This window comes from Falco naumanni, chromosome 7, assembly GCF_017639655.2.
Source record: "Falco naumanni isolate bFalNau1 chromosome 7, bFalNau1.pat, whole genome shotgun sequence".
Taxonomy (NCBI): domain Eukaryota; kingdom Metazoa; phylum Chordata; class Aves; order Falconiformes; family Falconidae; genus Falco; species Falco naumanni.
This window is the reverse complement of record NC_054060.1, coordinates 4,749,025-4,775,169: the sequence shown is the minus strand read 5'-3', so window position 1 is coordinate 4,775,169 and position 26,145 is coordinate 4,749,025. Positions and strand designations below refer to the sequence as shown.

Here is a 26,145-nt window from a genome sequence, read left to right as displayed (position 1 = left end):
GTACGGGACCCCCGCCTAGCCCCGGGCTGCTGCTTCCCTCCTGAACCTGCGGATTAAGCAGCAGGAAGCCGAGTTGCAAATCCCGATTTTAATAAACTAATTACTACAGGAATTGTGTATCCACCTCTTCCCGCTGGTGATCCCAGCCCCGAGGGCCCCCGGCACCCCGAGGGCCCCCGGCGCCCCGAGGGCTCTGCCCGGCGCGGCTGAGGAGAGCCGGGCCGCGCTCCCCTCAGCGTCCCGTTGCCCTCACGGCGTGAGCAGCGGGGAAGGCGGAACCCAGGGGAGCCGCGCTGTCACGGGGGGAAACTTTCCAGGCGGGGCAGCGGCGGCGGCAGCCTGCCCGCGGGGCGGATCGGAGACACCCCGCTGAAGGCCCGGGGCTCCCCGCAGCCCTGGGGAGGGGTCCCACGAACCGCTACCCGCCGGAGACCCCCTGCCCAGCGCAGCGCAGAGGAGGGACAAAATGGCGCCGCGATTCAAACGCTGCGCGCTGCGTGCCGGCGGGGGGGGCGGCGGGGGGGCGGTGTCCCGGCGGGGTTCACTGCGCCTGCGCCCGGAGTTGCAAGATGGCGGACAGTGCGGAACTAAAGGTAAAGCGCAGCTTCAATTCCCTTCGCGATGCCTCTCGCTGCCGCGCTCGGGGCCGCCGGGGCTGTGCTTCCCCCGGCGCCGGGGACGAGCCGAGCCGCTGCCGGAGCCCCGCGGTGCCCCTCGGTGCTGCCTCGCTGGGGTGGCTGCGGCGGCGCCCCGCCGGCAGCGGGGGCTGAGGGACGGAGCGGGGCGGGGAGCGGAGCTGTCCTCCCCTCGCCTCCCGCCCGACCCAGCTCCGCCGGGCAGCCCCGCCGGGCCGGGGGGTGCGGGCGGGGAGGGCTTCCCTCAGCCCCACGGAGGCGGTGGTTGGGCTCGGGCCGGGCCGTCGCGGAGGGTGAGGGCGGCGGCGACGACGGCCGGGGGAGCCCCCGGGAGTTGCCGGCGCTGGGCAGCGGGGCTCGGCCGTAGCCGAGACGGGGGATGGTTCCCCGGGCTCCCCGCAAAGTTTCCAGGGGACTCCGGCAGCGGCGCCGCGCGGGGAGGGAGCCCCGAGGAGCGGCTCCGCCAGCCGTTGACAGGCGGCCGGCTCCTAACGAGCGCCCTCGCCGCCGGGGGTGAGGGGGGGACCGCCGGGGGAGCCCCGCTCGCCTTGCCCCGCTCCTGCCCCCCGGTGAATAAGGGGCCGCACAAGCAGATGTTGAGGAGTTCTGCAGTGTCCGGCTGGCGGCTCTGCCTGTCATCCTGCGAACCGCACGGAATCCCGGTGCTCTAAAGCACCATCGAGCGAAGTTACAGCCCCCCGAGGGGGTGAAGCTGGGCGGGGGGCTCAGGTGGGGCTCAGCCGGGGTGGAGGGGAGGCGACGACTCTGCACAGCGCGTCCCGTCAGGTGTTTTGAGGAATAGTAGTGGTGGAATAGCGGGTGGTGAGGTATCCCCACTGTGCACACCCCCCAAAAAAACCCCAACACCCCCCCCCCCCCCCCCCCCCCCAAAAAAAAAAACCCCAAACAAACCAACAAGTAACTAACCAAAACCAAGAGACACCGAACTAACAAATAACACCCCAGGAAACTTCCCAGTCGCTTTAGCAGGGTGTGTGTGTGGGTTCACTCTGCCTTGCACACCCGTCAGTGTATTTAAAAGTTTGAGAATCTCATTGCAGTTGTCATAGGGTCGTTATTCATCAGGAGGGCTTCGGTCTCCTACTTTAAAGTTAATACAGTGGAAGACACAAATCAGAAGTATATTAAATGTGTAACATAAACTACAGAATGTGTTAAGTATGACTAGGGAAATATTTTGTCTTCCCCAAGAGTTTCGGTAGGTCTCAGTTTTCTGTGTATCAGTAGTTTCTTGTGCTTTCCTTTCTAGATGCTTAAAGAGCTGTCAGGATGTAAAGTATAAAGTCTTGTACGTGTTCCAGCTTTTGGGGGTTTCTGTTTGCCAGGTCGGGACAAATAGATCCTCCTTTAAATCCCTCTCTGTCCTTTGTTTTTGTGGGTATCTTAAAGAAGATATTGGTTGAGCTGTGTTATCCCTGAGCCTTTTTTTTTTTTTTTTCCCCCTTCAAATTGTGCTTCCCACATGATGAGCTAAAGAGTTGAGATGTGATTCCAGTGTTAAACTTTGGTTAATTTTTGTGTGGCAGATAGTGTGTTTTGGTAACGGCCTCTTAAGAGTTTCTGGTGCACAGTAGCCAACGTGGGTTTATGTGATGCCTTTATAAGCAAGGCTGACTTAAATAGAGTTAAAAGAGACGAGAGCTAGGGAATAAAGTTTGGGGTTTTATGTTTTGGGGGTTTTTTTTGATGTTTGTTAAGATGGCAGGATGGTGGTCAAGGGACAGTGCTGGAAGGCATGATTTTGCTATGAGAATTGACAATTTATTGATCTTAGGAGCTTTGAAACCTGAAGCCTCTCCTCTTGTCCATCGCAGAGCCTCCAGGCTGTGCGTACGTACACACGTGTTGGAGTGCTGTTGGTCTGTGCGAGTGTAGAGTAGAGGCCTGTCCTTTTCTCTCTCTCTGCAGCTTTACAGGTGGAGCTTTCACAGAAGTGTATTTGTGTCTGCTTGTCATCCTGGACTTCTTTATTGATCCCTTTCTGAAACCTGCTTCTTGAGAACTGGTAGAGGGAAATTATGTTGGTTTTTTTTTTTTTTTAAGTACTGTTGCTACCTCAGGGATCTGAAGAGTAAATGCCAAACTGAATAGTTTATTTTCAATTTCACTTTGCTGCTCAGGATATGTAGTGGTACTCGCAAGCTGCGACTGTAGGATGCGTAGCACTGTATTCTGCAAAAAGTTGTTGTTGGGGTTTCTTTTTTGGTAGCTGTGGGGGCTTGGCAGTTTACATAAGATAAAAATAGCTACTTCGTGAATTCATACTTTGAAGACTTCAATACGTTGGGGTTTAGTGTTTTTTTTTTTTTTTTCTGTAGATAAAGAGGTGTGTGGGTGTGTCCTTCTCTGTCAGGAAGGTGAGTGAAAGACAAGGGGGCATGAAATTTCTGCTTAGGGCTGTAGCTGTCACATACAGGTTTTCCAGAAGTAGTACAGCTCAGTTGTTAGGTACTGGATGAGGTGAGTGCTCCTTGGAAGAATGTGGCTAATGGAAAACTGTTACATCGTAGTTGGGTGCAGTGGGTGTTTTTAAGCAGGAGGACATCCCCAGAAAAGATGCTTTTAAATGCTTTCTTTTTTTCAAAGTTGAGAGGTAACTAAGGGAAGCTCTGTGATTAAGACCCTATTTGAAGAATGAACAGCAAATTCCTTTAATTATTTAAATTTTCTTAGATAAAATCTTTCCATATTTCTTCTCTGATCAATTAGCAAATGGCATTGATTTCAAATGCAGTGACCTTTAAAAACTAAAATCAAATGTAATAGTTGCGCAGTAACTATCTTGCCTTGCCAGCTGAAGTTTGTCAGAAAAACTTTTAAGTCAAGCTCCTAGAACTTTCTTGCCTGCCCGTGTAAAGGACTGTGGGGTTACATGTAGGTAGTGTACACACATGTAAATTGGGGAATGTGATATGCCGGGTGGTCTTGCTAAATGCATAAAGTAAAATTAAAGTTCTTGCTTCCTCCAGTAAAACAGCGGTCATTCTTACTTGCCATAATTTTTTGTAGAGTTCTAAATCATGGAAACAGTGTTTCCTGTAATGTATTTTCTTACCACGATCAAGAGTATTTCAGTTTCTTGCCCCATTTAAGAATGTTTGTCCTATTGGGGGAAAAAAAATAATCAGATAAGATCAAACATACTTTGCAGATCCCAGACTTGTAAAGTTACTGAATTCTTTGGTACTCTCAAAGGTTTGGATAAATTGAACCAGTATGTTTTCATTTCTATCGATGAAACAAGGTAGCTGAAAATTCTGTTCTGTGGATTACATCCCTAACTCTATAGGCTGAGGCATATGTGAATTTTCCTGATCTTAATTACTATTCCTGTATAATTGCATACAGAATCTAATTTATCTCAAGGTAAGCTATTTAAAGCTCTTTCTAATTGGAAGGAGTATACTTGAGTGATTAAATCTTTCCTTCAATATTTCTTACATCTCTTTAAATTGGTTATTAGATTGTTGTGATCTTTGCCTTCTACTCAAGTCTTTTGGAAATCATTACACAGTTTGCAATAATCAATTCAATTATACATGGATCAAAGAATGAAAAAGAAAAGCTTATGTTCTAGTATTGTCATTCTTGATACTGTCCTAAGAAGCTGGTTTGGAAAGCACATGCTGGGAGGTTTTCTCCTTTGTTCTCTCTCCTTTTAAGAAAGTGCCTTTGGGGATTGAAGAGATCCCTGGTGTGTTTCTTGTTAGACACAATTTATACTTTAAAAAAAAAAAAAGTGAGCCAAGAGTTTGAATGAAAATTCATAATAGCATTTCCACACAATGGTGATGAAAACAAACCATTTAAAAATATTCAGTTGGGGAATACCCCTCCCCTAAATACAGGGAAGCAGTTTTTGTGGGGGAGAGGCTAGTAGCACAGCTTTCAGGTGGTGGTGATAATAGTGACAAATGGGTCTCTGGTATGGAAATGCAGTTGTGTTAAATTGCATCGTCAATGCCAATAAGTGTAAGCTACCTATTTCAGTGTTCAATTAGAATTATACTCCTCTGTATTATGAGCTATTTTTGCTTAATCCTTTTATAAGTTGCTGGGGTTGCGTGTTTCTGTGATTAAAGTCAATATAATCCACTTTTCTTTGTTATTTGAGTCCACAGATTACGTTATTTTCATGCCTGTAATTTGGTATATGTCAGTTATAATGGTATTCTTAACTGTATTTTAGTCTAGGTACCTTTTTTGAGCTTTTGATCTTCAACACTGGAATTGCAGATAACAGATGAATAAAATTGGCAGCTGTGCATCACTGCTTAACTGTCAAAGCCCCAATCCATAACACTTCTTTATTGCCAATAAAAACCAGATTGCATATTGTGTACACGTAAATATAGTATCAGTACAATTCTAGTATAAACCCCTCCCACGCTTTAGGGGCCATCCTGGAAGTATTTGTAGGCCTGTGCAAGTGAAATTCTTACTCATTGTCACTTGTGTGAAGGAAGGTGTAAGAACCAATAGTCCATAGCAGTTATGTTTAATGGGTTTACAGTTCATTTCTCCTTTAGTTATAAAGGTATTTAGAAATTGCAGTTAAAAGGCTTAGAAACAAAAAAGCGGGTAGTAGATGCATCTTACTTGGCTTTATTCCGTGAGAATAAGAGAAGAGTGTTACCCTAGGGAGGGGAAGGGCTTGGGGCTGCTTGGCCATTGGTAAGAATGGTTATGGATGAGACACAAGACAAATATTTAAAAGCATCCCATGAAAAGCAGGGTGTAGAGAGTTAAGATAGCTTCAGATACTGAAGTTATTTATAGGGATGTAGATGACTGGTATGTTTTATACTCTGACCTGCATTCATATAGAGCACAAAGATAAGTGCAGGCTTGTCACTAATGTGTTTGGCACAGTGGATTTTAGTTCCTGTAATCCATTCTTGTAGAAGTCAACATCTGATCATTTTTCTCTTTAGTGCCATTATAGTGAAAAACAAAACAGAACTTCCAAACACTTGAGACTCGAGTGCTCCCTGTAATTGTTCTGAGATACCCCCAGCCCTCTCTGATCCTCTGAGTGCCTAGCTGCTGTGTTTCTCTGAAGCATCTCTTGTAGTCCTTGTTGATTGTAGTAATGTTTATGAGTGAGTTTGGAGCTGAACCCCAGGGTTAGTTGGCTGGTGGATGCCATCAGCCTGGGGTTCACTGGTCTCTGCTGAAACTAGTGGAGTAATAGCACATTTCTGGCTGTGAATCAACATTTTGAAAGGGTTACGTTGTGGGGTCTCGCGATCACCCAGGGGCTAGGAAAGGTGTTGGATCTGTTGCAGCTTTTCTCTTACTTTATGGTATTGGTGTTTGGCCCTTTGGCTCCACAAGGAAAGAATTCTACCTACAAACTGTCTCAGAAATGTCTGTTTACTTTTGCTGCTGTGCTTCTACTTTAGAAACTTTTGCCTTGAAAGATATTACAGGTGCCCTTCTAATGGAAGACTGCTTTATCACCCTCCATAAATAGTAGTAAAAACCTTCTGAAAGCCATGATTTCAGTGAAGAATGCAAATGTGGTTTTCATGTTTAAAAAACTGTTGGTATATAGCCTGTGTCTCTTCTGCAGCCCAACTGCCTCAGCTTGTGCTGTCCCCTGTAAGCAGGAGCTTCACCTCTGGTTCACACACAAATGTGCCTGTGAGAATCACAGAGAAACATTTTGTCCTGTTCTTAAGGGAAGGGGGAGAAAAGGGGAAATATATTCTTTGGGTGACTGCTGTGACACGTGCTTGGGCAGCTGATTTTTGGAATCCTCTTGATCAAGCTCAGGTATTGATTGTCTCATTGCTCTGTTACTATTCCAGCTCTGTGTAGGCCAATAAATGCTAGAAGTGTTGGTTTGTGCTTTTTGAAATGAAGATAATTGGATCTTATGATGCAAAAATTGCATGTAGTACCTTCAATGGTAGTCTGTTCATGAAAATAGATGCCTTTCTTAAAAGTAGATTCTTTTGCTAGTTAAGGGGAAGGGGGTGAGGAGAAGAAAGGAGCTCCAGTAGCTTACAAAAGGGTGCTTATTTCTGTAATTTTGCTCCATGCTATCAAAGCCATTTTGAACAACTAGTCACAGCCATAAAATGTGGTTATTTCAGAGTAAATTAGAAACTTTGGGGCTGCAACAAAAAGTAGATGACATTAACCTTTGAAAATAGGAATATGTGCTGTTGAGGATGGGGACGGGAGATGTTACTTATCTAGCCTTGTTCTGATCTTTCAAATTTTCAATAGCAGCCAAAACCAAATGAAACCAGGTAACATCATATCATTGTTCTCTTCGTGCTGTGGTACAGACCTTTCTATTGTAATTTCTTTTCTTATTGTTTTGTCGAGACTTCTGTGTGTGTTGCAGCTGTATTGATCCAGGAGTTTGTCAGCAATTTGCTTAATCTTATTCTCCTGTTGGGATTAGGGATGGCTATAGAGGTACTGCCACATCTCCGCTGTTGTATTCTGTCCCTTAGTGTATACTGGAGGGATACCAGAGTGCTCTGTAAGCAAGCATTGTGTTCCGAGGGTAGGGGAGTAGAAATTAGCGGAAGGTGGGTATTATGGGGCTTGTCTAGAATATGTGAAACAAAGAAATGAAAAGCTAGTATACAATTAGACCAAAGGTCAACGTAAGATTGACCTTTATGTCTATAGGAGGTGATACACAAGAGATTTATATAGGAAGTGGCATGATAATTGATGGCGAAGGAAAAGGAGCCTTTAAAAGCCATTGCTTGGTAAGGATAGAGTCCTAGGCTCTGCAGCAGAGTAAAAACTCTGGGTATGTTAGGGTTTATTTAGCACAGAGGACAGAAAGATAAGTGTTATTCACTTTATGTGCATCACTGAAGATTGCTCAGTAGTGAACTTGCCTTGTTTTGTTTAGGAAATGGTAATGAGCTTTCTGGATACATGCTAATAAACATGTATGAGTTCTGCCTCCTCTCTGCTTCTGCCAGGACTGCATGGACTGTAGGTAATGCTTCAGTTGCCAATTTCCATCCTGGAAGTACGTCTAACAGCAGGGGAGAGTAAGAAAGGGAGAATTTCAATCTCTACCCTGCCTTGGGGCTGGTACACCGCCAACAACTTTTCCAGAATAGTAAGTTGTGAAGTGTCCCTTTACCTCTGTAGATGTGTTCTTCCCTATTCCTTGCATGTTTATAGCGTGTACCAAGAGTGCTTTTTCCCCAGTTTGCAGCCCAGATACGATTTGTTGTGCTAAATTCCTCAAACCAAGAGTTCAGTAGGACTCTCCTGTTAGCTTTTCTTGGTGTTATTTTCAGTATGACCACCTAGTTGCTCTCTTGATCCTGACCGTAGATTATTTGGTGATTTTTGGTTGGAAGGGACCTTGGGAAATCTCCAGTCCAACCTCCTACTTGAAGCAGGGTCAGCTATGAGGTCAGAATAGGTTACTTGGGACTTTATGCAGTCTGGTCTTTCAAACCTCCAAGGATGGAGACTGTACAGCCTCTGTGGGCAACCTTTTCCACTGCTTGACTGTTGTCATGGTAGAAACATTTTTTTTTAGTATCCATCCTGAACCTCTTATTTCAGCTGTGCCTATTGTCTCGAATCCTTCTGCTGTGTACCCCTGTGAAGATCATGGCTCTGTTTTATTGATGACGTCCTTTACATGCTGGAAGGTTGTGATTAGGCTCCTCAAAAACCTTCTCTTCACCAGACTGGAAAAAGTCCTTTTCCCCCAGCCTCTTGCCACATCATCTTGCTGTACTTCACATTTTTGACAATATGATACTAGCAGCTTGTTTGGAGGTGGGATTTGGGCAGGTGATTCCATGCCATGGATGTAGTTCTTGAGGAGTTTTTATTCCTGTGGATTTCTGTTAGTGGAGATGTATTACCAAATCCTTAACACCCTCCAAAATGTGCAAAAGTAGCTCCTGAAGCTGTCCACTGGTATCACTGGAAAAGGTGGAGGTTGCTTCAAAAAATTAGATTTCAAAAGTAGCGAGCCTTCTGAGGGGAGATGATGACAGGCAGTAGGTAGGCATCTCTTCACCAGGAGGCTCCACAGGATTCTTGTCCATATTGAAAATGAGTATACCAAGCTCTCCCCTCCCATTAAATACACGACTATAAAGCAGATATAAGACTGAGCTCAGTCCCCTTACTGCTTGGTTGCAGCGTTGCCTTCACTTCCTGAAGATACGTCTTTTGTGGCCACAGCCATTCGAGTGTGCAAACATACGTGATAGATATTCTCAGAAGTGTATGTTGGGTGGGAGTTAAGTCACAATCTTTGGGCAGAGTGGAGAATAGAGGCCTGTTTTTCTAAGGTAGGTTTATGCTAGGAAAAAGCAGTTCTCTTCCAAAGAGATGACGAAGTATAAAACTACAGAGTGCTTTAGGTGCGCTAGAATTTTATGTTGAAGCTGTAGGGGTTTGTATTCACAGTGGTTCTTCCACTGGGCATCTACTCAAGCTGCCGGCCAGAATTGTGGCTTTACCTTTCCGTACTGTACAACTCATTGTTGAACAGCTGTAGTGTCCATCATCTGCAGCATTTTCAGGGGGTGCGGTTTGCAACAAGGTGCCTTAGAAGTCTGTCAGATTTCAGCCTTGGCCCTCTTGACCGTGCATTTGCTTGGTGCTGCTACTCTGTTCTTGAGGCTCACAAAGGGGAGCAGAGTGGCAGCTGAGCCAAAACGCAGAGTTTAGCAGAATAATTTATCCTATGCTGCTTCTGGGATTAAAATTGGCTCTATGTATCTCTGTAGAGCAACCGGTACCCTTGAGAGTCACTTTACTGGTCTGGTCTAATCTTGGTCCTTCTGCATATTGGTGTAGCAGTGTCTGTGAGGTTCCTCCAGCTTTGTTTCGCCTGTGACGGTGCCAGAGCTTCCCTCCCGAGAAAGTGTGTCCTTCTTCTTAAGAAGAGCATCTCAGCTTGTTTGCTGTGTAAGCAGACAGCTTGCTTTGGCTCTTCAGCCACATGAAGAAATTTACTGTCCCTTAAAGTGGGACAGTCAGATGAGAATCACTCAGAGCTGAAACTTCTTGCTTACCTTCATTTATAGTCTTCTGCAAGATGTGCCTCCTGCCCTCTTTGTAGAGCAGGGTCCAGACTTAATAAGGCCTCAGTTCAGCTTTTCAACTGAAAACATGATTAGTTAGCATGCAAAATAGAATATAGGATGGAAAGAGCAGTGAACCTGGTTTAACTTGGCAATTTAGCGTGGGTGCAGCTCACATTTATTTTTTTTTTTAAATCAGAGGCCAAATACAATAGCGATAATGTGTTTGCTTCAGGTAGAGTCTGTAATATGAGCTGCAGGAGTGTGTTGTAAAAAGTTGTGTGGATGAGAATGTTTTCTGATACATTCATTCCTCATATTGTTTCTTGAGACTCCCTTGACAAAATGATCTCACTTTTGTGCAGATGTTGTATCTTGTTTCCCTGGTGCAACGTAAGAGTCTTTGAAACAGTCCAAGTATTTGTGTAGATTTTCAGCTTATTGAAAAATCTGTTAGAGACAGCTCTGCACAAGCTATCGATGGAGCTGTTAGTGCACCTATAAATGTAGTGCACCAAAATGAAAAATGTAGAAACTTCAGTAAGTGGTACAGAAACAAAGCCCTCTTTTTCGTAGGTTCTGTGTTGACTTAGCAGTATCTCGTCAGTGAATCTGCTGAGGCCACTTGATGGCAGGGCTTCAAACTTTTTTAATCAAGTGTCAGGACTGTTGTTGGTTTGAAAAAAGTGTTTTAGATAATATTTTTCTAAAGGGTGTATGCCCAGGTTTTGATAAAGTTAATTCCACTTCTACCTCTTTGGTGTTAAAACTTGACTCTTTCAGTTGAGAAGTAACCTTTTCATTAAAGGCTCTTGTGACAAGGTTTCTGAGGAAATGGCTAAACATAAACACGCCTTATAAACTGAACCTTACGAATGTAAAAGTAGCTGTACTGGTTCAGACCAAGGGTCCATCTGGCCCGGTATTGTCTCTTGCACCTTCTAGAAGTGAGTGTGTAGGGAAAGGTGAAAACTGGACAAAGTATGAGAAATAACTGTCACCTCCCTGCAGTGCTCCCGGTCTTCAGGTATTTTAAGCTCAGTCCTCTGAACCCAATGGGGACTACTAGCTGGACGAACCATAATAAATCTATTTTCCAAGTGTCTTTCCAGATTCTTATTGAAACTATATAAACTACTTTTGTTCACAGTATTTTGGTAGGGATTTCTGTTGTTCTGCCTGCTGTGTGAGGACCCTTCTTTTGTTTTGAGCCTGGTTCCAGCCAGCTTCATCCACCAGTCACTATATTGTGTAATGAAAGAGACTGAACAAGCTGGTCCCTGTCCACTCTCCTTGTGCTGTTCGTAGTTTTCTAGATTGCTGTTGTATCTGTCCCCATGTTCTCTGTTGTTTAGCTTGAAAAGTCTTAGCTTTTGCTGTTTCTTAATTAGGGAAGTCATGCTGGACTTCTGTCATCTTCTGTGAACATTTCCATTTCTAATGTATCTTCTTTTTTTTTTTAAGATGAGACCACCAAAACCACCTGCACTTTGAGATCTGGGTGAACGAGGGGTTTATATAGTGTATAATGGTTTCTTGTTTGCTCTCTGTTCCTTTTCTAACGATTTCTAACAATCATTTGCATGTTTGACTGCTACTGTGCTGATGGTTTTGTATGTCTGTTTATCTTGGGCCCAGGAGCTTGCTCTAGTGGGGTAGAGGTCATCCCAGAGTCCATCACTTTAGATATAAAGCTAGGCCTCTGTGGTCTGCTTTTCCCCGTAGGCATCACTTTACATTTATGTACATTGAATTGCTCTGTCACTGAGGTCTTCAGTGATTCTTCAGTTTGCCTTCATCCTTACAACCATGTCATATCATCTACAGCTCTGTCACCCCACTGATCACTTAGTTTTCTAGGTCATTAGCGAAAAGGTTAAGCTACTTGTGCCAATGTAGCAGAACGCCACGCATGACCTTCCTCTATTGTTTGGTCTTGGAACAACTCAGGCACATAGGTAATAGAAGAACTTTGAATAGTAAGCTAAGGATCTGTGGCCTGTTTTGTTTTTTTCTAGGGGGGGTTGTTAGTGTTTGGATTTTTTTTTTTTTTTTTTTTTAATATTATTAATGCTGTAAGAATAACCAGCTTGTGTGTGTGGACTGGATTTTCATCGTTTCCTTTGACCTGTACTGTTCTGTTGTTTTTAAACGTGTGTAGAACTCTGAGGTGGTGCCAAGCTGTTTTAAGGGGAAGCAGAGATGTGTTGAAACTTGTTTCCTATGTTCAGTTAACTAGAAAAGTTTTTTAAATATGTGCCTTTGTTTTTCAGAGTACATTCACATAGCTTAGTACAGGGCTTGAGCTAAATATTAATTGATTAAATGCATAGACTCCTTCGTTCCTTGGGCCTGAGCATGACTCACATCTTGATGCCTTTTTATGTTTTCCCCAATGCTGGACTGTCCTTTGCTTTTGACGTAAATGTTGAGCAAGGTGATGAAGTAATACAACATTAACAGTATCCTTACCTGGGAGAAACAGCTGTGTGTTACCTGGTGAGTGTATCAGGAGGCAGAAGGGTAAAGTTACTTCATACTAAAATGCTAGGCTGAAACCCAGAAAATGGTTTGTTTTGTCATGAGATTGTAAATAATCTTCCCTTATCACCCCGTGACTTTGGCCCGTGTATATAAAAAGGGACACGCAGAATATAAATTCATGAATGTGTGAGAGCCATTCAGATTACATTAATAAGCTTCAAAAAGCTTGTATATATGCAAATTCCTATTCAGAGTGGGATTTGGATGAGTGCAGTTAATGAGGTGGGGCAATAGTTTGGTCAGTAAAGATGAAAAGGAGCAGTGACCGGAGCAGCATCCTCCCTCTGCCCCACGAGCGGGGTGGGAGTTCGGGGGGGGGAGGCAGGTCACTGCAGGGTAGGAAGAAAGAGTAAGGGAGCATTTGTATCTCCAGTCAGTACTGCAGAAACTTTGCACGTTTTCTGTTTTCACTAGGTCAGGATTTCCATGGAAGTTTGAATTTTGATAGCAAAGTTTTCTTAGGCAGCTCTTTCAATTTTGGTTGTTCTTGTGGCTGAAGCCAAGTTAAATGCAGTATCGTTTTTGGAGTTTACTTGCAATAGTTTTCATGTATTTTAAATCATAGGTGTGGCTGAAACTTGGCTTATAAAAAACCCCAAAACTTCATTCCATCAAGCAGTTTGTTTCCATGCAGGGCAGGGGTTATTGTGTGAATAGATTAAATGAATTCCGTCTTACTTTGATTATAAGAAAATACAGTGCTTGAAGTATGAAGTGGTGGGGAGGGGGACAGTGTGTCAGATGGATGGCTCTGGGAAATGAAATATCCTTCTTCCCACTGAGCAGGCATCCTTAGTATCTCTCCTTAGCATGCGCCAGCATGACCGTGAAAAAAATGTTTCTATAGGCCTTGTCTGTGCTATATGTGGGCCAGGAAAATATTGCATAGAGAATGTATTCTTAGCTTTCTGACGCACTGTTGGATGTTTTATATTGGGATTAATTGTTGTGAGCTAATGGGTTCTTAAGCACACCGTGCTTGTCTTCGAGCCTCTAGGTAACAGGGTGCAGCTAATACGTGTAAAAATTACAATTTTCTGGTGTGGTCAGTGCTGGAAGCCCAGATTTGGAGGGGTGAAGTAGGAATGTGGGGTTAGGATCAGCTTTGTCAGGAGTCTAGGCCTTGCCTAAGATGCATCTTCTCAGTCTGTCTCTGGCTGCATGTTGTTGTTTGGAACTGTTTTCTTTATCCGCTTTTGAATGCTGAAGAAAAGCAGGAAGGTCTGCTTCCTCTTCTATTATTCTGTCATCTTTTTGCATTTTTACATAGTGGGAAGAAACCAGTCGTTGCGGGTGATATGAAAAACTGAGCTTCCTGCTTTCCCTTTCTTTGTCCCCATGCCTCTTTTAGATGTCTTCCCCAGGATATGCATTCAGTGTTTGGCACCGCTGCTGCCCTGTTGCTCTCTTTCCAAGCTGTGCTGGTACTTGGAATGAAATCAGTGTGATTCTTGACAGTCTTACTGATGCTTTAGTGTCGTGAGTAGCAGCCAAAGAAGTCATCCATGTCTCATTAACTTGACTGACCTAGGATCCTGAATCTGCTTTGGTGGGAACTAGGTTGAGTACTGACATAGTTAAGATCTTTGAAATGGGAGATGAACTTCTGACTGCCAGTATTTTCACCTGGGTTTGGACAAGTGACATAAAAGAAGTTTTTTCATCCAGCTACTGATTTTTTTCTATAGCAGTGCATGTATTTTGGCACTTTAAAATTAATCTATTTCAATATGTGATATAAATGTTAATTCTTCATCATATTGTTGCATGCAGTAAATAAATAATTCCATTTTTAAATGCATGTACAGTTAGGAATAGATTAGACTTTAGTGTACATTTAAGTGCTCTATAAATAGTCAGACCTATAATTTGTGTTCCCTATTGTGCCATGACAAACAATAGCTCTTCAGAGTTTTGAAAAACTGACTTTTCTTGAATTACTGGGTGGCCTCGTGTTCACACAGTTTTCTTGCTAGCAATTTGCTGTTACGTGGCTACTATCTGTTCTAGATACCTCATTGAGAAAGTGAGCTAGGATATGTAAGAGTGATTTTACTAGGTGGTGGTCTGATCTGGCTGCATAGCCCTCTGGGTTCCTAGGGTAGTCATGGGTAGTCATATTCCACTGATGAACCATTCCCACTGATGCCCTCTTGTCCTGTCCCCCTCTGCCCATGTTTCTGAGGCTTAGAGTACGTATTCTGAAATTCTTTGCCTTTTTGGAATGACTGTGGGACCAGGTGTGTCGTACACGTCATTTGTAGTTCTTGATTCTCTTCTGTGACTTCTCCTTCAGTTGTGAAAAATACTTCTTATCCACAGAACCTGAGGTTGGAAGGGACCTGCCAAGGCTGTCTAGTCTACTAGTTCCCTGCAAATATGCTTATTGTAGCTGCATGAAGAGCTGTCTGCAGCGGTGCACAAGTTCCTCTCCTGAATCGTCAGCTGTGTAATGAGAAAAACACATGAGAGATTTAGATTTTCCTCCAATTTTGACTATTTTATGTTTAATAACTTTGAATTTTGTATGCAGTTGTCTCTGAACTTGATGAAAGTAGTCATGGACAGGAAGAGGCATGTGAGCATGTGAATGCAATTTCTTGGTCTTGGCTTTAGGCTGATGCCTAAAAGCCTGACCCTGTTGATTCACAGGTAGACGCTTCTATGAAATATAAAGGGCTATTAATTCTTTTTAGACCAACTGATATAGTTGAAAAACATTTAAAATGTGCAAATTCTTTCCCTAAATATAATAAAAAGTATTACTTTCCATCAAGCCTTGCCTTTTGTTATACTTCTGTTTACGGCCACTGCAATATTGATAGATAAGATGCGGGAAGCAGAGAAGTTGGCTCCCAGATAAACGATGATGCTTAAGTAAGAAAATACTCAATAGCAAAGGAACAGAGAAAGGACTGTTAGTCCTGTTTTGGTCTCCAGCAAACATCTAGGACAATCTTCTTCTAGGAAGGACTAGGGCTAAACAAGCAAAGCGAAAGGAACTTGAAACTCCTCCTCTGCTTTGTAGTAGTGGCTTTGTTTCAGAAATAAGTAGAGGAAAGGTAAGAGAATGTGTGTCTCCTCGTGAGGGAGGAGGAAGACTTGAGCAGAGAAAATGCTTCTCTTGCCTGCACTGTACGAAGACTTAGAAAAACTGCACTAAAGGAATGATTTTGAAGAGCTTCACTAGAACGTACTTGGAATCAATACTGACCAAACTAGAGGCCAACTTAGATAATCTGTGCTCTGAGAATGTTGACATATGAAACTTGGGGCTTCCCTTGGTGTCATGCTGTGTTAGGCAGAACTAGTGAGCAGATACTTACTCATGTGGTGCATCTTACCTGATACTCTGAGGAACTGTAATGTAAAAGAAAAATTCCTTAGTATTGTTCAGGCTTTAATTAAATCTTGAAGACTTACTGTTACATGACTGCTTAAAAAGAAGTGTGTGCTTTGGCTTTGCTTATGTAATTTCTATACATGACTTTGAAGACCTTATGAAATAAATTATGTGCAGAATACAGAATAAGTTTTTCTCTTTTTACTTTTTTTTTTGAAGAGAAGACTATACAGATGCAGTATAATTGCTTGATGGAATATCTGTTTTCAGCTTATTGACACAGTGGGAACTTGTGGCTCCATTGCTTATTTCTGCAGTAACAAATTAAGACTAATTGTTAGTAATAATAAATTCTTATTCTTGGTGGACCAGTATTAGAAGGGAGTAAGGTATTTGGCCAGTGTGTTTCATCGGTATTTGTTGTCAGCAGATTTATTTCATTTGTGTTCTGTTTCTTCCTTTGGAAAGGGAAATCTTTTGATGATAAATTATTAAGTATTTCCCATACCTGATGTTTTATCTCATCACTTAATTTTCCTGTTCTTCTCTCTTCATTCCACCTTTCCTTCCTCCCCAGTTTTTGTTCTAGAAGTTATTAACTATTGTTGCACTCTTTTGTGTATTCTCATGGTTCCAGATAAAAGCACTACCAAACATTCTTGTCCATTGCGTGAGATGGTGTATGAGCAAGGTGATACTGGTACGTGGTACGCAGTGCCGAGGCTGATGGCAGCTCTGCCCTGTCGGAGTTATGGCTGTTGCTGTCCTTAATTACGTGGACACATTTGGCCTGTGTGATGGAGCTTGGTGTCTCAGAATCACTCTTTTTAGTTGTAATTCACAAAGGCTCGAAATAAATTTCTCAGAATATAATTTTGTGAGAAAGGTTGTTTCAACATCTAAAAGAAAACCGCAGTTTTATCACGTGCCATTTAGGCTTTAAACATATTTTTATTAAAGTGAGAATTGTGAATAGATAACTCCAGTTTCCTAGTTTTCCTTCTTTTGGGGCATTAACATAGCAGTTGTTTACTTTTAAGGGAAATGAGATTCAATTATAGACTGGCTTCAGCATGCTGCTTAGTACTTTGCAAGTCAGTATCCAAATTTAATATAATTGTTAACTAAAACTTTTTGAGATACCAGAATAATAGTTAGTGGTGATGTAGTCTATCTCCTGTGCTGAATCCTAGAAAATGGGACAGATGAGGGGGGGAAAAATTGATGGTTTGTCTGGAAGTGTTCTGGGTATATTTGACTATGTAATCTCATATTCTGAAGTGTTATCTCATTGGAAGCTAATTAAATAGCAAACATTTGTTTATAGTGGACAGTTAACTTCAGCACTGGGTGATAACTTACAGCATGTGGAGAGTAGATCACTGCAGTTCTGTAAGATACAGAAATAAAAAGATGTTTTTAAAAAATCTTGGAGGAAAATGTATATCTGTTGGGGCAATAATCTATTTTAATCAAGTGATGCTTAAGTTGGCTAACACAAAGAAATAGCGTTTGTTTAAATTGTTACAAGTGAACGTCAAAACATAATGTAAGAATGTAGGTCTTGAAATTGCTGGATGTCTTGCTGTTAAGAGGTTCTGTAAGCTGCTCGTGGAAGCTGCCTCTTTATCCATGTTGCAGTGTGAGTACATTCATTGAATTCCAGGTACATTCTTCTCCAGCTTTCCTTCAAAATTGACTTCCAAAAGCCACATGTGCTTCGTGCAGGTATTTTAGATATTTAGAGAGCAACTAGAGCTTCATTCTTTAGTGCTCTGCTGAAAAAGAATGGCTGAAAGGCTTCTCATTTAGTAGACTCCCTTCCTGTAAATTCCAAATCAGTCAAGTTGTGTATGTCACCATTGCTTTTGTTTTAATTGTATATTTTAAAATGTATGTTTTCCTTTTTAAAGTCACTGAAGGAGGGGAAATAAATTTGTGTGTTTGTGACCTCCTGTGTGGCTTCCAGAAGCTGAGGCTTCTTGGTCCTAATTTTTTTGCTTTTTTTTATACAGAGAGACAATCTTTCAGACTGTTATTTAATGCTGTATAAGTTGTTATGTTTTGATTGTAAAGATGTAGACCTTTTGTGTTATTTGTTAGACAGATTATAATAGGACATACTGTGTTAGCAAGCTCTTTGGACAGCTGTGTCTGCGGCTGGCTTGGGCTCCACTGAAGCTTATTGCATAGGAATTAGCTCTTCTGTCAGCCAGTTGAAAGGCTTAGTTAAGGATAAGAACGTTCTTAATAAAAAGTAAATTTGTCTGGCAATGACCCTCTCCCAAATAGCTGAAAATAATTGTCTTCGTTATTAGCCTTAGGTATAAGCTGTTTGTCTTTAGAGAGGCACATTGTTTTGTATCCAGAGATTGTCTAAGCTAGTATTTCTGCAATTACTTGTCATGAAAATCATGCTTAGCGCATAGCTCTGTAAAAATAATTCCCATCTGCAAAGATAAATACACTAGGGACAATTAAGTTTGAGTGTCGCTGGAAAAAACCTTGAGTCTCCAAGAACTGAAATGAAGATTATTACTATGTCAGCAACCTTATTTAATACCAAAAGTAATAATATAGTTCACCTAGTGAATAAAATCTCTTGAGAACAGTAAAACTTTTGTTACGGATTAAGATAAAATGTGACTTACTTTAAATCAAGTACAATTCAGACATGACTAAAGCCTTGGCAGACTTTCTCCAACAAATCTAGCTTTTGCAGTTTGAGCAAGTTACTGACCCAGCTGCCCACCCCACTTCTCTGCTATGGCAGTGTGAACGGGCAGCCAGGGAGGCAGGGCAGGACACAGTGTGGTTTGCAAGCCATCATATTAAAAAAAACCAAACAAACAACAAAACAAACACCCCCACCCCCCCAATTTAAGTATTCAAGCACAGAAATGGCATTTTGGGTATGTGGGCACACAGTCCGTTCTGCTGAATCACTCATCCAGAGGAAATAGCCTCTAGGAAATGGGGTGGACTGGAGGTCTAGGAGGGCAGTTGCCTACACTGATTTGCTAGATTATGTGTATCAGGGCTTTTAGAAGATATTTCACATATACGATAGCATAGCAAAATACCACAGGCATCTGCAGAAAACATAAGACAGCTTTTAACACATGGGGATTATATTAAAAATTCCAAACTCTGCCTGTGTGTTGTTACTAGCAGCCAGTTCAGTGGAGCTAGAGCTGTCTTACTGTTTTCTTTTGCAATATCCTTTCACTCTTGAGCAAATTTTGTTACTTTTATCACTGTGGGTTTTCTTGTCGACAAGACAGACATCTCTAAGGACCTTGGTAGCGTCGCTGGTGCAGGATTAGATGGAGGCCTCTGAACTGTGGGCTGGAAGGAGAGTTTAGATTTATTAGTGTTAATGTATGAAGCAGCATTGCTCTGACCTTGCTAAAACTTATGAAATTTAAGGGTAGTCAGGTTTTACCAGCGCGACAGATACAAGCAAGCAGTGTTTTTCAAGAGCGGGTAAGAAAAATGTGCCTTGTACTAGCTGATACGTGGAATGAAGAGTTAAGTGGTTGTGGTATAACTTGGATAAGTTGTGAAATGAACTGAATGCAGAAGGATGGCAGTAGGAAATTGCAGGGCTACCTGTCTAGAAGCCCTTTAGACTGAACTGCTACAGTATTTAGATAATCTCTTCACTGCCAGAGATTCCTAGTGTTAGGCACCTGAATCGAAGCTTCATCATTTGGGTGGGTTGGTTCAAGGGTTGTAACATTTATACTAACAGATAGGCAACCATATCATTCGCAAGGAAATATATTGTTTGTGAGTGTGCTAAAGTAAGTAACACCTGATGGCTTGAGCTTTATAGTGTACTTGTTCTGCTAGCATGGGAAGAAATATGTTACCTGGTGAAAATCATGAACATGGTGTTTGACCTTAAGGAAGCTATCTATGGAGATACCAACGGTAGGTCAGTCCAGGCTATTTTTGACATTTACAATATATGTACATCATTTTGTTGACACATTTTAGATGGCTTAAAATCCATTTTTATTGCTAGCTAGACAGATACGTAGATTTGGTTATACAATTGTGATGTGTTCTTTATGAGCACTGATACACTGTGTAAATACAGGGTTTCTTTCATTAAGAAATGCTCTTATCTCCTTGCATGTGTTACAAAAGGCAAATATTATTTGTACCTGCCATTGGTTTGTACCTGTTCTTTTAGTGCCGCTCTGCTTGCCAAAACATTGTACAAACCACTCTAGGAGACAGATGAATTTTTCATTATGAAAACCAATAGCCTCCTTAAAGGTTGTAGTATGTTGCATATTTATGACTGTTCTTCTGTGCTTGTTGCCTCCCCTTAATTTTGAATTACGGTGACTTCAACCTTTGAGTGTTTTGGTTGCATTAGACAAACGCAGGAAGTTACAGCCTGTCATCGAGGCGCTTGAGCTTCCATGAATTGGTTGTTTCACTCCCTCTTGCAGATTTTCGGTAGACTGATTTCAATTTTTATAGTTTAGCCTTGATAGCTTCCTCGTGTGAGTCTTGCAGATAGAATTTAGGACTAAGGAATGTGCCTTTATAAAAGATGGGAATATTTTTTACTTTTGTGATTTTTCCATTTTCACAAATCTTAAATGTCTAAGAACCAAGAGTTTAGTCTGTGTAATTCAGGTATAGCTTTCTTCTCCAGAAGATTTATATCGGGGCTTAAAGAGGCTGTTCGTAGCATGCAAGAGCTCTCCTGTATTTTTACAGCTGGGTGTTGGAGGTATGGTGAGATTAACTCAAAACCATTTCCATACTAATCTAGTGCTTCCTAGGTGCTTTTGTTAGAAAAAAGAACAATTTTGATTAGATTTTTAAAAAAAACTTTTGGAAGTGCATTGTGGAATTCCTTGAATAGTAGTTTTCTTGTTTGTTAAGGGGGAAATTTCCATTTGTGTTGTCCTTGAAGACAGCATTAGAGCTTTGCCAGCGTGAATGTGTCCACACTGTTAATGCAGACTGCAGCTGGAGCTGATCCCTCTGGATACTGGGGCTGAAGGCGCTGTGCAGGGTGTCAACGTGGAGGCTCCTTTAGCGGAGTGTTCAAAAAAGTACAGGGGTGTAGTCAGAAGGGTTTTCTGCCTTACGCTTTGGCTTTGAAGTGAGTTGTTGCAGCGCTTGCCCTCTTCTGTAATAATGATTCTTAATTTCAGAGACTGTTAGTAAACTACTCTAATCGCTAAGTTTCTAATAACAGAAGAAATTTACTGTCATAGTCTTAAATTGCTGATTATAAATGGGTGACCTCCCATTCAGTATCTGTTTTTTTGGTTTTTTCTCTCTCTTTTTACTTCTCTCTTCTTCCGTTTTTTGACTAGTGTTTGAGGTGATTTTATTTTCTCCCCCCCCTTAACTTTCATGTTAATGGTTAGAGAATTGTGGAGGACCTGTTATATAGCTTTAGGCACAAAATGTGGTGTGGTACCTAGCCAAATGCTTCTTGTTGTGCTGGCAAATCTTTTTAATGTGTTTTGGAGCTTATTCACAGCTTCCAGTTATCATAAACATCCGGAAATAACTTTTTGAATTCTCCAGCTAGATCCCAGAGCTGATTACTGGAGATGTAGAAATACCCTTTCTAGAAAGCATTCATCACATTCATCATATTGATGCTGCTGATGATGGATGAGTATGCTGCTTTAAAGACAGTGTCTTGTGGTGCTGGTATTTGTGGTGAAATTATCAGTATTGTCCATCATGCTTTCCTATGGACACTGCTCAATTTATTTAAAAAAAATATTACTGCCTGCTGCCTGCTTTTTACCTCTCAGGCAAGTCCCTCCCTTCAAAAAACAAGAAAAAAAAGGTGAAGGCTCACCATCTGTGGTGTTGGATCTCAGCAGATAACCTGTATCTGATCCTTTCTTGAGCAGCGGGACTTAGAGCTCCTCTTTTTGCATTTCAAAACAGTGTTTTAGCTCCTGTGTATTTTCCAGTCTAAAATGATGTTCTCTGCCTGAATCGACTTGTCATTTTAGTTGCACTTCTCTGAATCATGTGCCAGTGAGACAAACCACACAGAGCTATCAAAGGAATTTCTTATCCAGAGGCACTAATACTTAGATTTTATTTATTTTTAAACTTAATTCCCAACCTTCATAGATCAGTGAGATAAGGTCCAGTTCTTCCATTTTCTCTGGCGTGACCTGTTAACCTGTGCTAATGATTTGACTTCTGTAGCCAAGAAGCTGCCTGGGCTGGGCATCTTTCCTTGATTCGTGGAATGACTGGGATTGTGTGGAAGACCATTCTTTAAAAATAAATCCTTATCTCTGCTATTCTCTTTGCAGAGAGAAATCAAAGTTAAGTGACTCTTAACCCTGGCTGCTCTGTTAGAAGTTAAGGTTCCTGGTATTTACTCTGAATGCCTAAACAGCATTCACAAAGCAAAATGGCCCTGTTGTGTGGCATAGACACGTTTCTCCAACCAGACATACTTGTTTATTGAGAGAACTTGGTGAGTCAGGAGCTATGAAACATTCATTGATGTTGCAGCCTGATACTTCTTATTTAATAGTCCTTTTGTGGATGTCTTGGAGAAAACGTGTTTTGTTCCTCACCTCGTAAGTGTCTACATGCAATTTTTGGTTTGGGACACTTAAGCAATTTTCATATCTGTTAGTTTTAAAAAAGTGTACCAACGTTTTTGAAAGAGACCTGTAGATAGAGCATCCTTTCCTGTTCACAGTCACAGGAGAGAAGTAGGTGGATGACATAGGATGCCACCCATGGATTGCTTTTGCATCCTTAAGCTATTTTCTTCTAAACCTTATTGGTTATCTGAAGTAGTTGTGGAGCAGGATTGTCTCCAGATGAGTTGCTTGAGAATGTTTCCTCAACATGCAGAAATAGGGGGACGCATCTGCTCATGCGGCTGCAGCATGAACTGCATCAGATGGTTGGGTTCACACAATCTGGCAGGAGAAAAGTGGCACAGATTTGGTGACAGGCAACGGGGAGGTGGGAAAATAAACTGGCCTCTTTGCTTCCTTGGACCTCCTGCCTGACACATACAATTAGATGACTTGTCTTAAGACAGTGAAATGCCCTGATGGCTTTTTGTGAAGGATGGGCTGTGGTCACAAGCTATGGGTGGGGGGATGTGGGCTGAAGGGGGAGTGTATATAAGGAGCCACGCAGTCCCCATGACTAATGCAGCTTTTGCGGAGGAACAAATGTTTGTGTTGTCGAGCAGGAAATGTCAGATGTATGTTTATAGATTAGAGTTACCTTCTAAACTCTGTGAAGGTCTTCACAGTGAGTCAAAATAGAATTACTCTGCTGAGATAAGTCAAGTTTCTGTAAAGCTTGTTCATACTCTTTTACACTTTTCTACTGTTCTTGCCCTCTCTTTGAATTTTAAATATTGTCTGTGTATGACAGGTAACAAAATGCACATCATCAGAACACCACCTCGTGTGTTTGGTACTGGGATTTGTTGTATCTGAAACTGGTTTGCAGTCAGCTTGCTGCATTTCTCATGCAGAAGGCAGGCAGGTGGCAAGTAGCTCAACCTTTTTGTAGCTAAATAGCATCAATTTCTTGTGTACTAGTGCGATGTTTGTCGGAACATGTATTTACTTGTTTATGAACACATAACTAAACACCTAGTTATCTGTAATTGCAGTTTGCAAGCTATCCTTGAAGTTTGCAAGCTATCTTTCAGTCTGTCCTTGGTAGGTAGCTGTGTATTTCCTTTTGGTTTTGTTTGTTTTGGGATCCTTGTTGTTGTTGGGTTTTTGTAGTTACTTTTGTGTTAGGAAAGAAAAAAACATTTCGCCAATTCTGATAAACAGCCAGAGGTAGGGGCAGTTACTTGCATTGTGGATATTTGCTGTTGTTGGGAGACAGGCTCTTTGTGGTGGGTTTTGTAGCGCTGCAGCTGTACTGCTGTGAGTGATCTTTTTACCACTCTACTTCAGGCAACAGGAAAAAAAACCCCAAGATTTCCTGAAGCAAAACGCTTTGTGTCTTTGCCCTTCAGCTTTTCTCGTGTAGCTAAGCAAGCAAAGGGTTTGAATTGTGATGAGGTGAGATGTGACAGGAAAAAAAATATAAGTTGTAGCTTTTTTATGTATTTACTCTGTGTGTTTGACAGCACTTGGTTTGTTTCCCTGCTATAATTATCCTGCCTGTTCTAAGATTAGGGTACCAGTGTGACATGGGCCAAGGGCTTGTAGCCTGGATAGTGCTTGTACAGGCAGTGGCACTTCTGCTGGTGGAGCTGGGTTGTGTCCTCAAATAAAACACAACTGTGTTGGAGGAGGGGAGAGGAATTTTCATGTTCATACTGCAGCAACGTGAGAGACTTTTGCCAGCACTGCTCTCTGTTGAGCTCTGCTTCCCTGTGCCACTGATTGACACAATCCACTGGCAAAACCCCATGGATATGTGTGTGTGTGTGGGTGTTGTTTTAAAGCATTACCTCTTTTTATTTGTGGAACAAAGGTTTACCAATGAAGTATGAAACTGTAATAAAACCACAAGCCTTTATTGCTGTTTTTTTCGTGACTGCATTTTTAATTGATGTATCTGTTCGTGCCTTTAACATTGCAAATAAAATTGTTCTTGTCCTCCTTTGTAAGGAATGTACCAGGGTGGGGAAGATCTGGGGAATGTTATTTGTTTTGGTTTGAGTGGCTACACAATGGGTCCTGCTTTCTGTATACTTATTTCTAACTTGCCTATACCTTAAAAATGGAAAACATCCAACATGTAGCAGGAACTTCTCTGTTCGCTCAATTATTTCTTGATCCTGTGTGTTTTTTGTAGGCTTGGCCTATGAGTTTATTACAAAACAAGAGTAGAGTGAAGCTCTGAGAGGTTCTGGATGTTCAGGAAGTGACTTTTAATGGTGATGGCAGCAGGCATTAAACGCTTCAGCTGTAGCTACTTCTGTTAAAGAAATGTTTGTAAAGCATTAGAAATAGTGTTTTTTCGATGTTTCAAATCTATTTGTTTCACTTTCAGCTGTCAACACTTCAGATTGTAACTGAAATGTCTTATTCTTTTAAGACATCTCCATTTCATACAAACTACCTGGTCTTTTCTCATTAGTAGCTCCCTGACAGTCCCATAGTTAAAAGTGTGAAGTAGGTTCTCAGGGTATTCAGAGAAAAAAAATACCAGCAAACCCCTGTTATATCCGAAGTGTTTGTGGTAGCCTGTGGCAAGGTTTATCTGAGATTTGCAGCAAGGTTATTCAGTTCTGTTGGTGTGTTTCAACAGAGCAGAAATTTAGTTAAATCTCTCTGGGTGCAGACCTCATTAAATACATGAATCATCTAATTTAGGGCTTTTAAATAACATGACCTATTTCAGTGTAGGAAAATACCTCTTGTGGACACCTGTGCATTGAAGATCTCTTGCAGGTGCTGGAGGTTTGAGGAATTGGTAGAAGTTTCGGGCTGGTTTTGCTACATCTAAGGATAGTGTACTTTCTCATATTAGCACTTTAGGTTTAAGAATTAATGTGAAAATAACTTGAGTAATGTATGTGTCTGAATACTTTGTACAGTTTGAAGAACTGGAGAGGATGGGAGCATTTGTACTCTCTCAAAGATTGCAAATGCAAGTGCTGGTCTGGTTATTCAGCCTTCAGTGGCTGGGAAGTTGCAGAACCCTGATATGCTGAATTAGCTGTTTTAGTCCCAAATATATGCTTCAAGTATTATTTTGAATTTGATCTTTTGGAATTGACTACAAAATATTCAGGGTATTTTAATGGTTTCATACAAAAGATCCAAATAGTGAGTTGTGGTGATGGATTCTAGGCATTTAACTTTCTTGTGATTTCTTGGGAATCCAGAATTCTGCAGGAATATTATTTCAGCTGCTGTCACAGGCCTTGTGATGGCCAACAAGCCACTGCCAAGCACTGAGAGAATTTTTAAAATAGAAGCTAAGGCTCATAAGTTGATTTTCTGGCTCCCGCTTGACCAGCGGGGAGGTCCTTAGCATGCACAGACGACTGCTGGTTTCATACTTTGTGTGGTGTTTTTCTTGGTTCCTGAAGAACTGAAACAGTTTACAAGTCTTACCAGTCTGATTCATTAGACTTATTGGGAGGCAGTAAAAGACTGTGTAAATGAAGATGCTAATTAATAGAAGGTAAAGCCCAACTCCCCCATCCAAACCAGAACATTCAGCTCTGATATGAGAAGTAAGGAAATGGAATCGGAAAAAGTTTCCTGTAATTCGGTAGTTATCATGTGGGGTTGCACACAAATCTGATTATAATTTTTTTCTCTCTCGCTTTTGAACATCAGTGATTTATCTCCTTTCCTTTGAACCTGTGTGGATTAGTTATGCTGCATGGCAGAAAGTGAGGGAGGGACTTGTAAGTGGTGTTTCAGAGCTAAGGACTGGCACAGCTTTTAAGTGCAACTGCTGGGGATTTGGATATTGTCAATGTATGAGGTTTTATTCATCTGGCTGGATGTTAAAAAAATCGTTAACATTAGCGATGCTAGCAGAAGAGTGATTAGAAAATAATTACATTTATTTTATATTGGCAACTTGTCCTTTTCTCATT

The 26,145-nt window shown here is 41.7% G+C and overlaps 1 protein-coding gene across 4 annotated transcripts in view; it reads left to right on the top strand.

The window, feature by feature from the left end:
* The first annotated feature begins 503 nt into the window (after positions 1 to 503).
* Positions 504 to 26,145, top strand: part of PIAS1 (protein inhibitor of activated STAT 1) — a 67,041-nt gene continuing 41,399 nt past the window's right edge. For 2 of the 4 annotated variants that reach the window (XM_040600500.1, XM_040600502.1), the window contains exon 1: positions 18,907 to 19,067. In XM_040600500.1, the coding sequence (XP_040456434.1) occupies positions 18,999 to 19,067 (69 nt within the window). In that variant the 5' untranslated portion in view covers positions 18,907 to 18,998. Of the gene's footprint in view, positions 594 to 18,905; positions 19,068 to 26,145 lie in introns of those variants that run through there. The other 2 variants (XM_040600501.1, XR_005828852.1) reach the window with 2 other exon arrangements.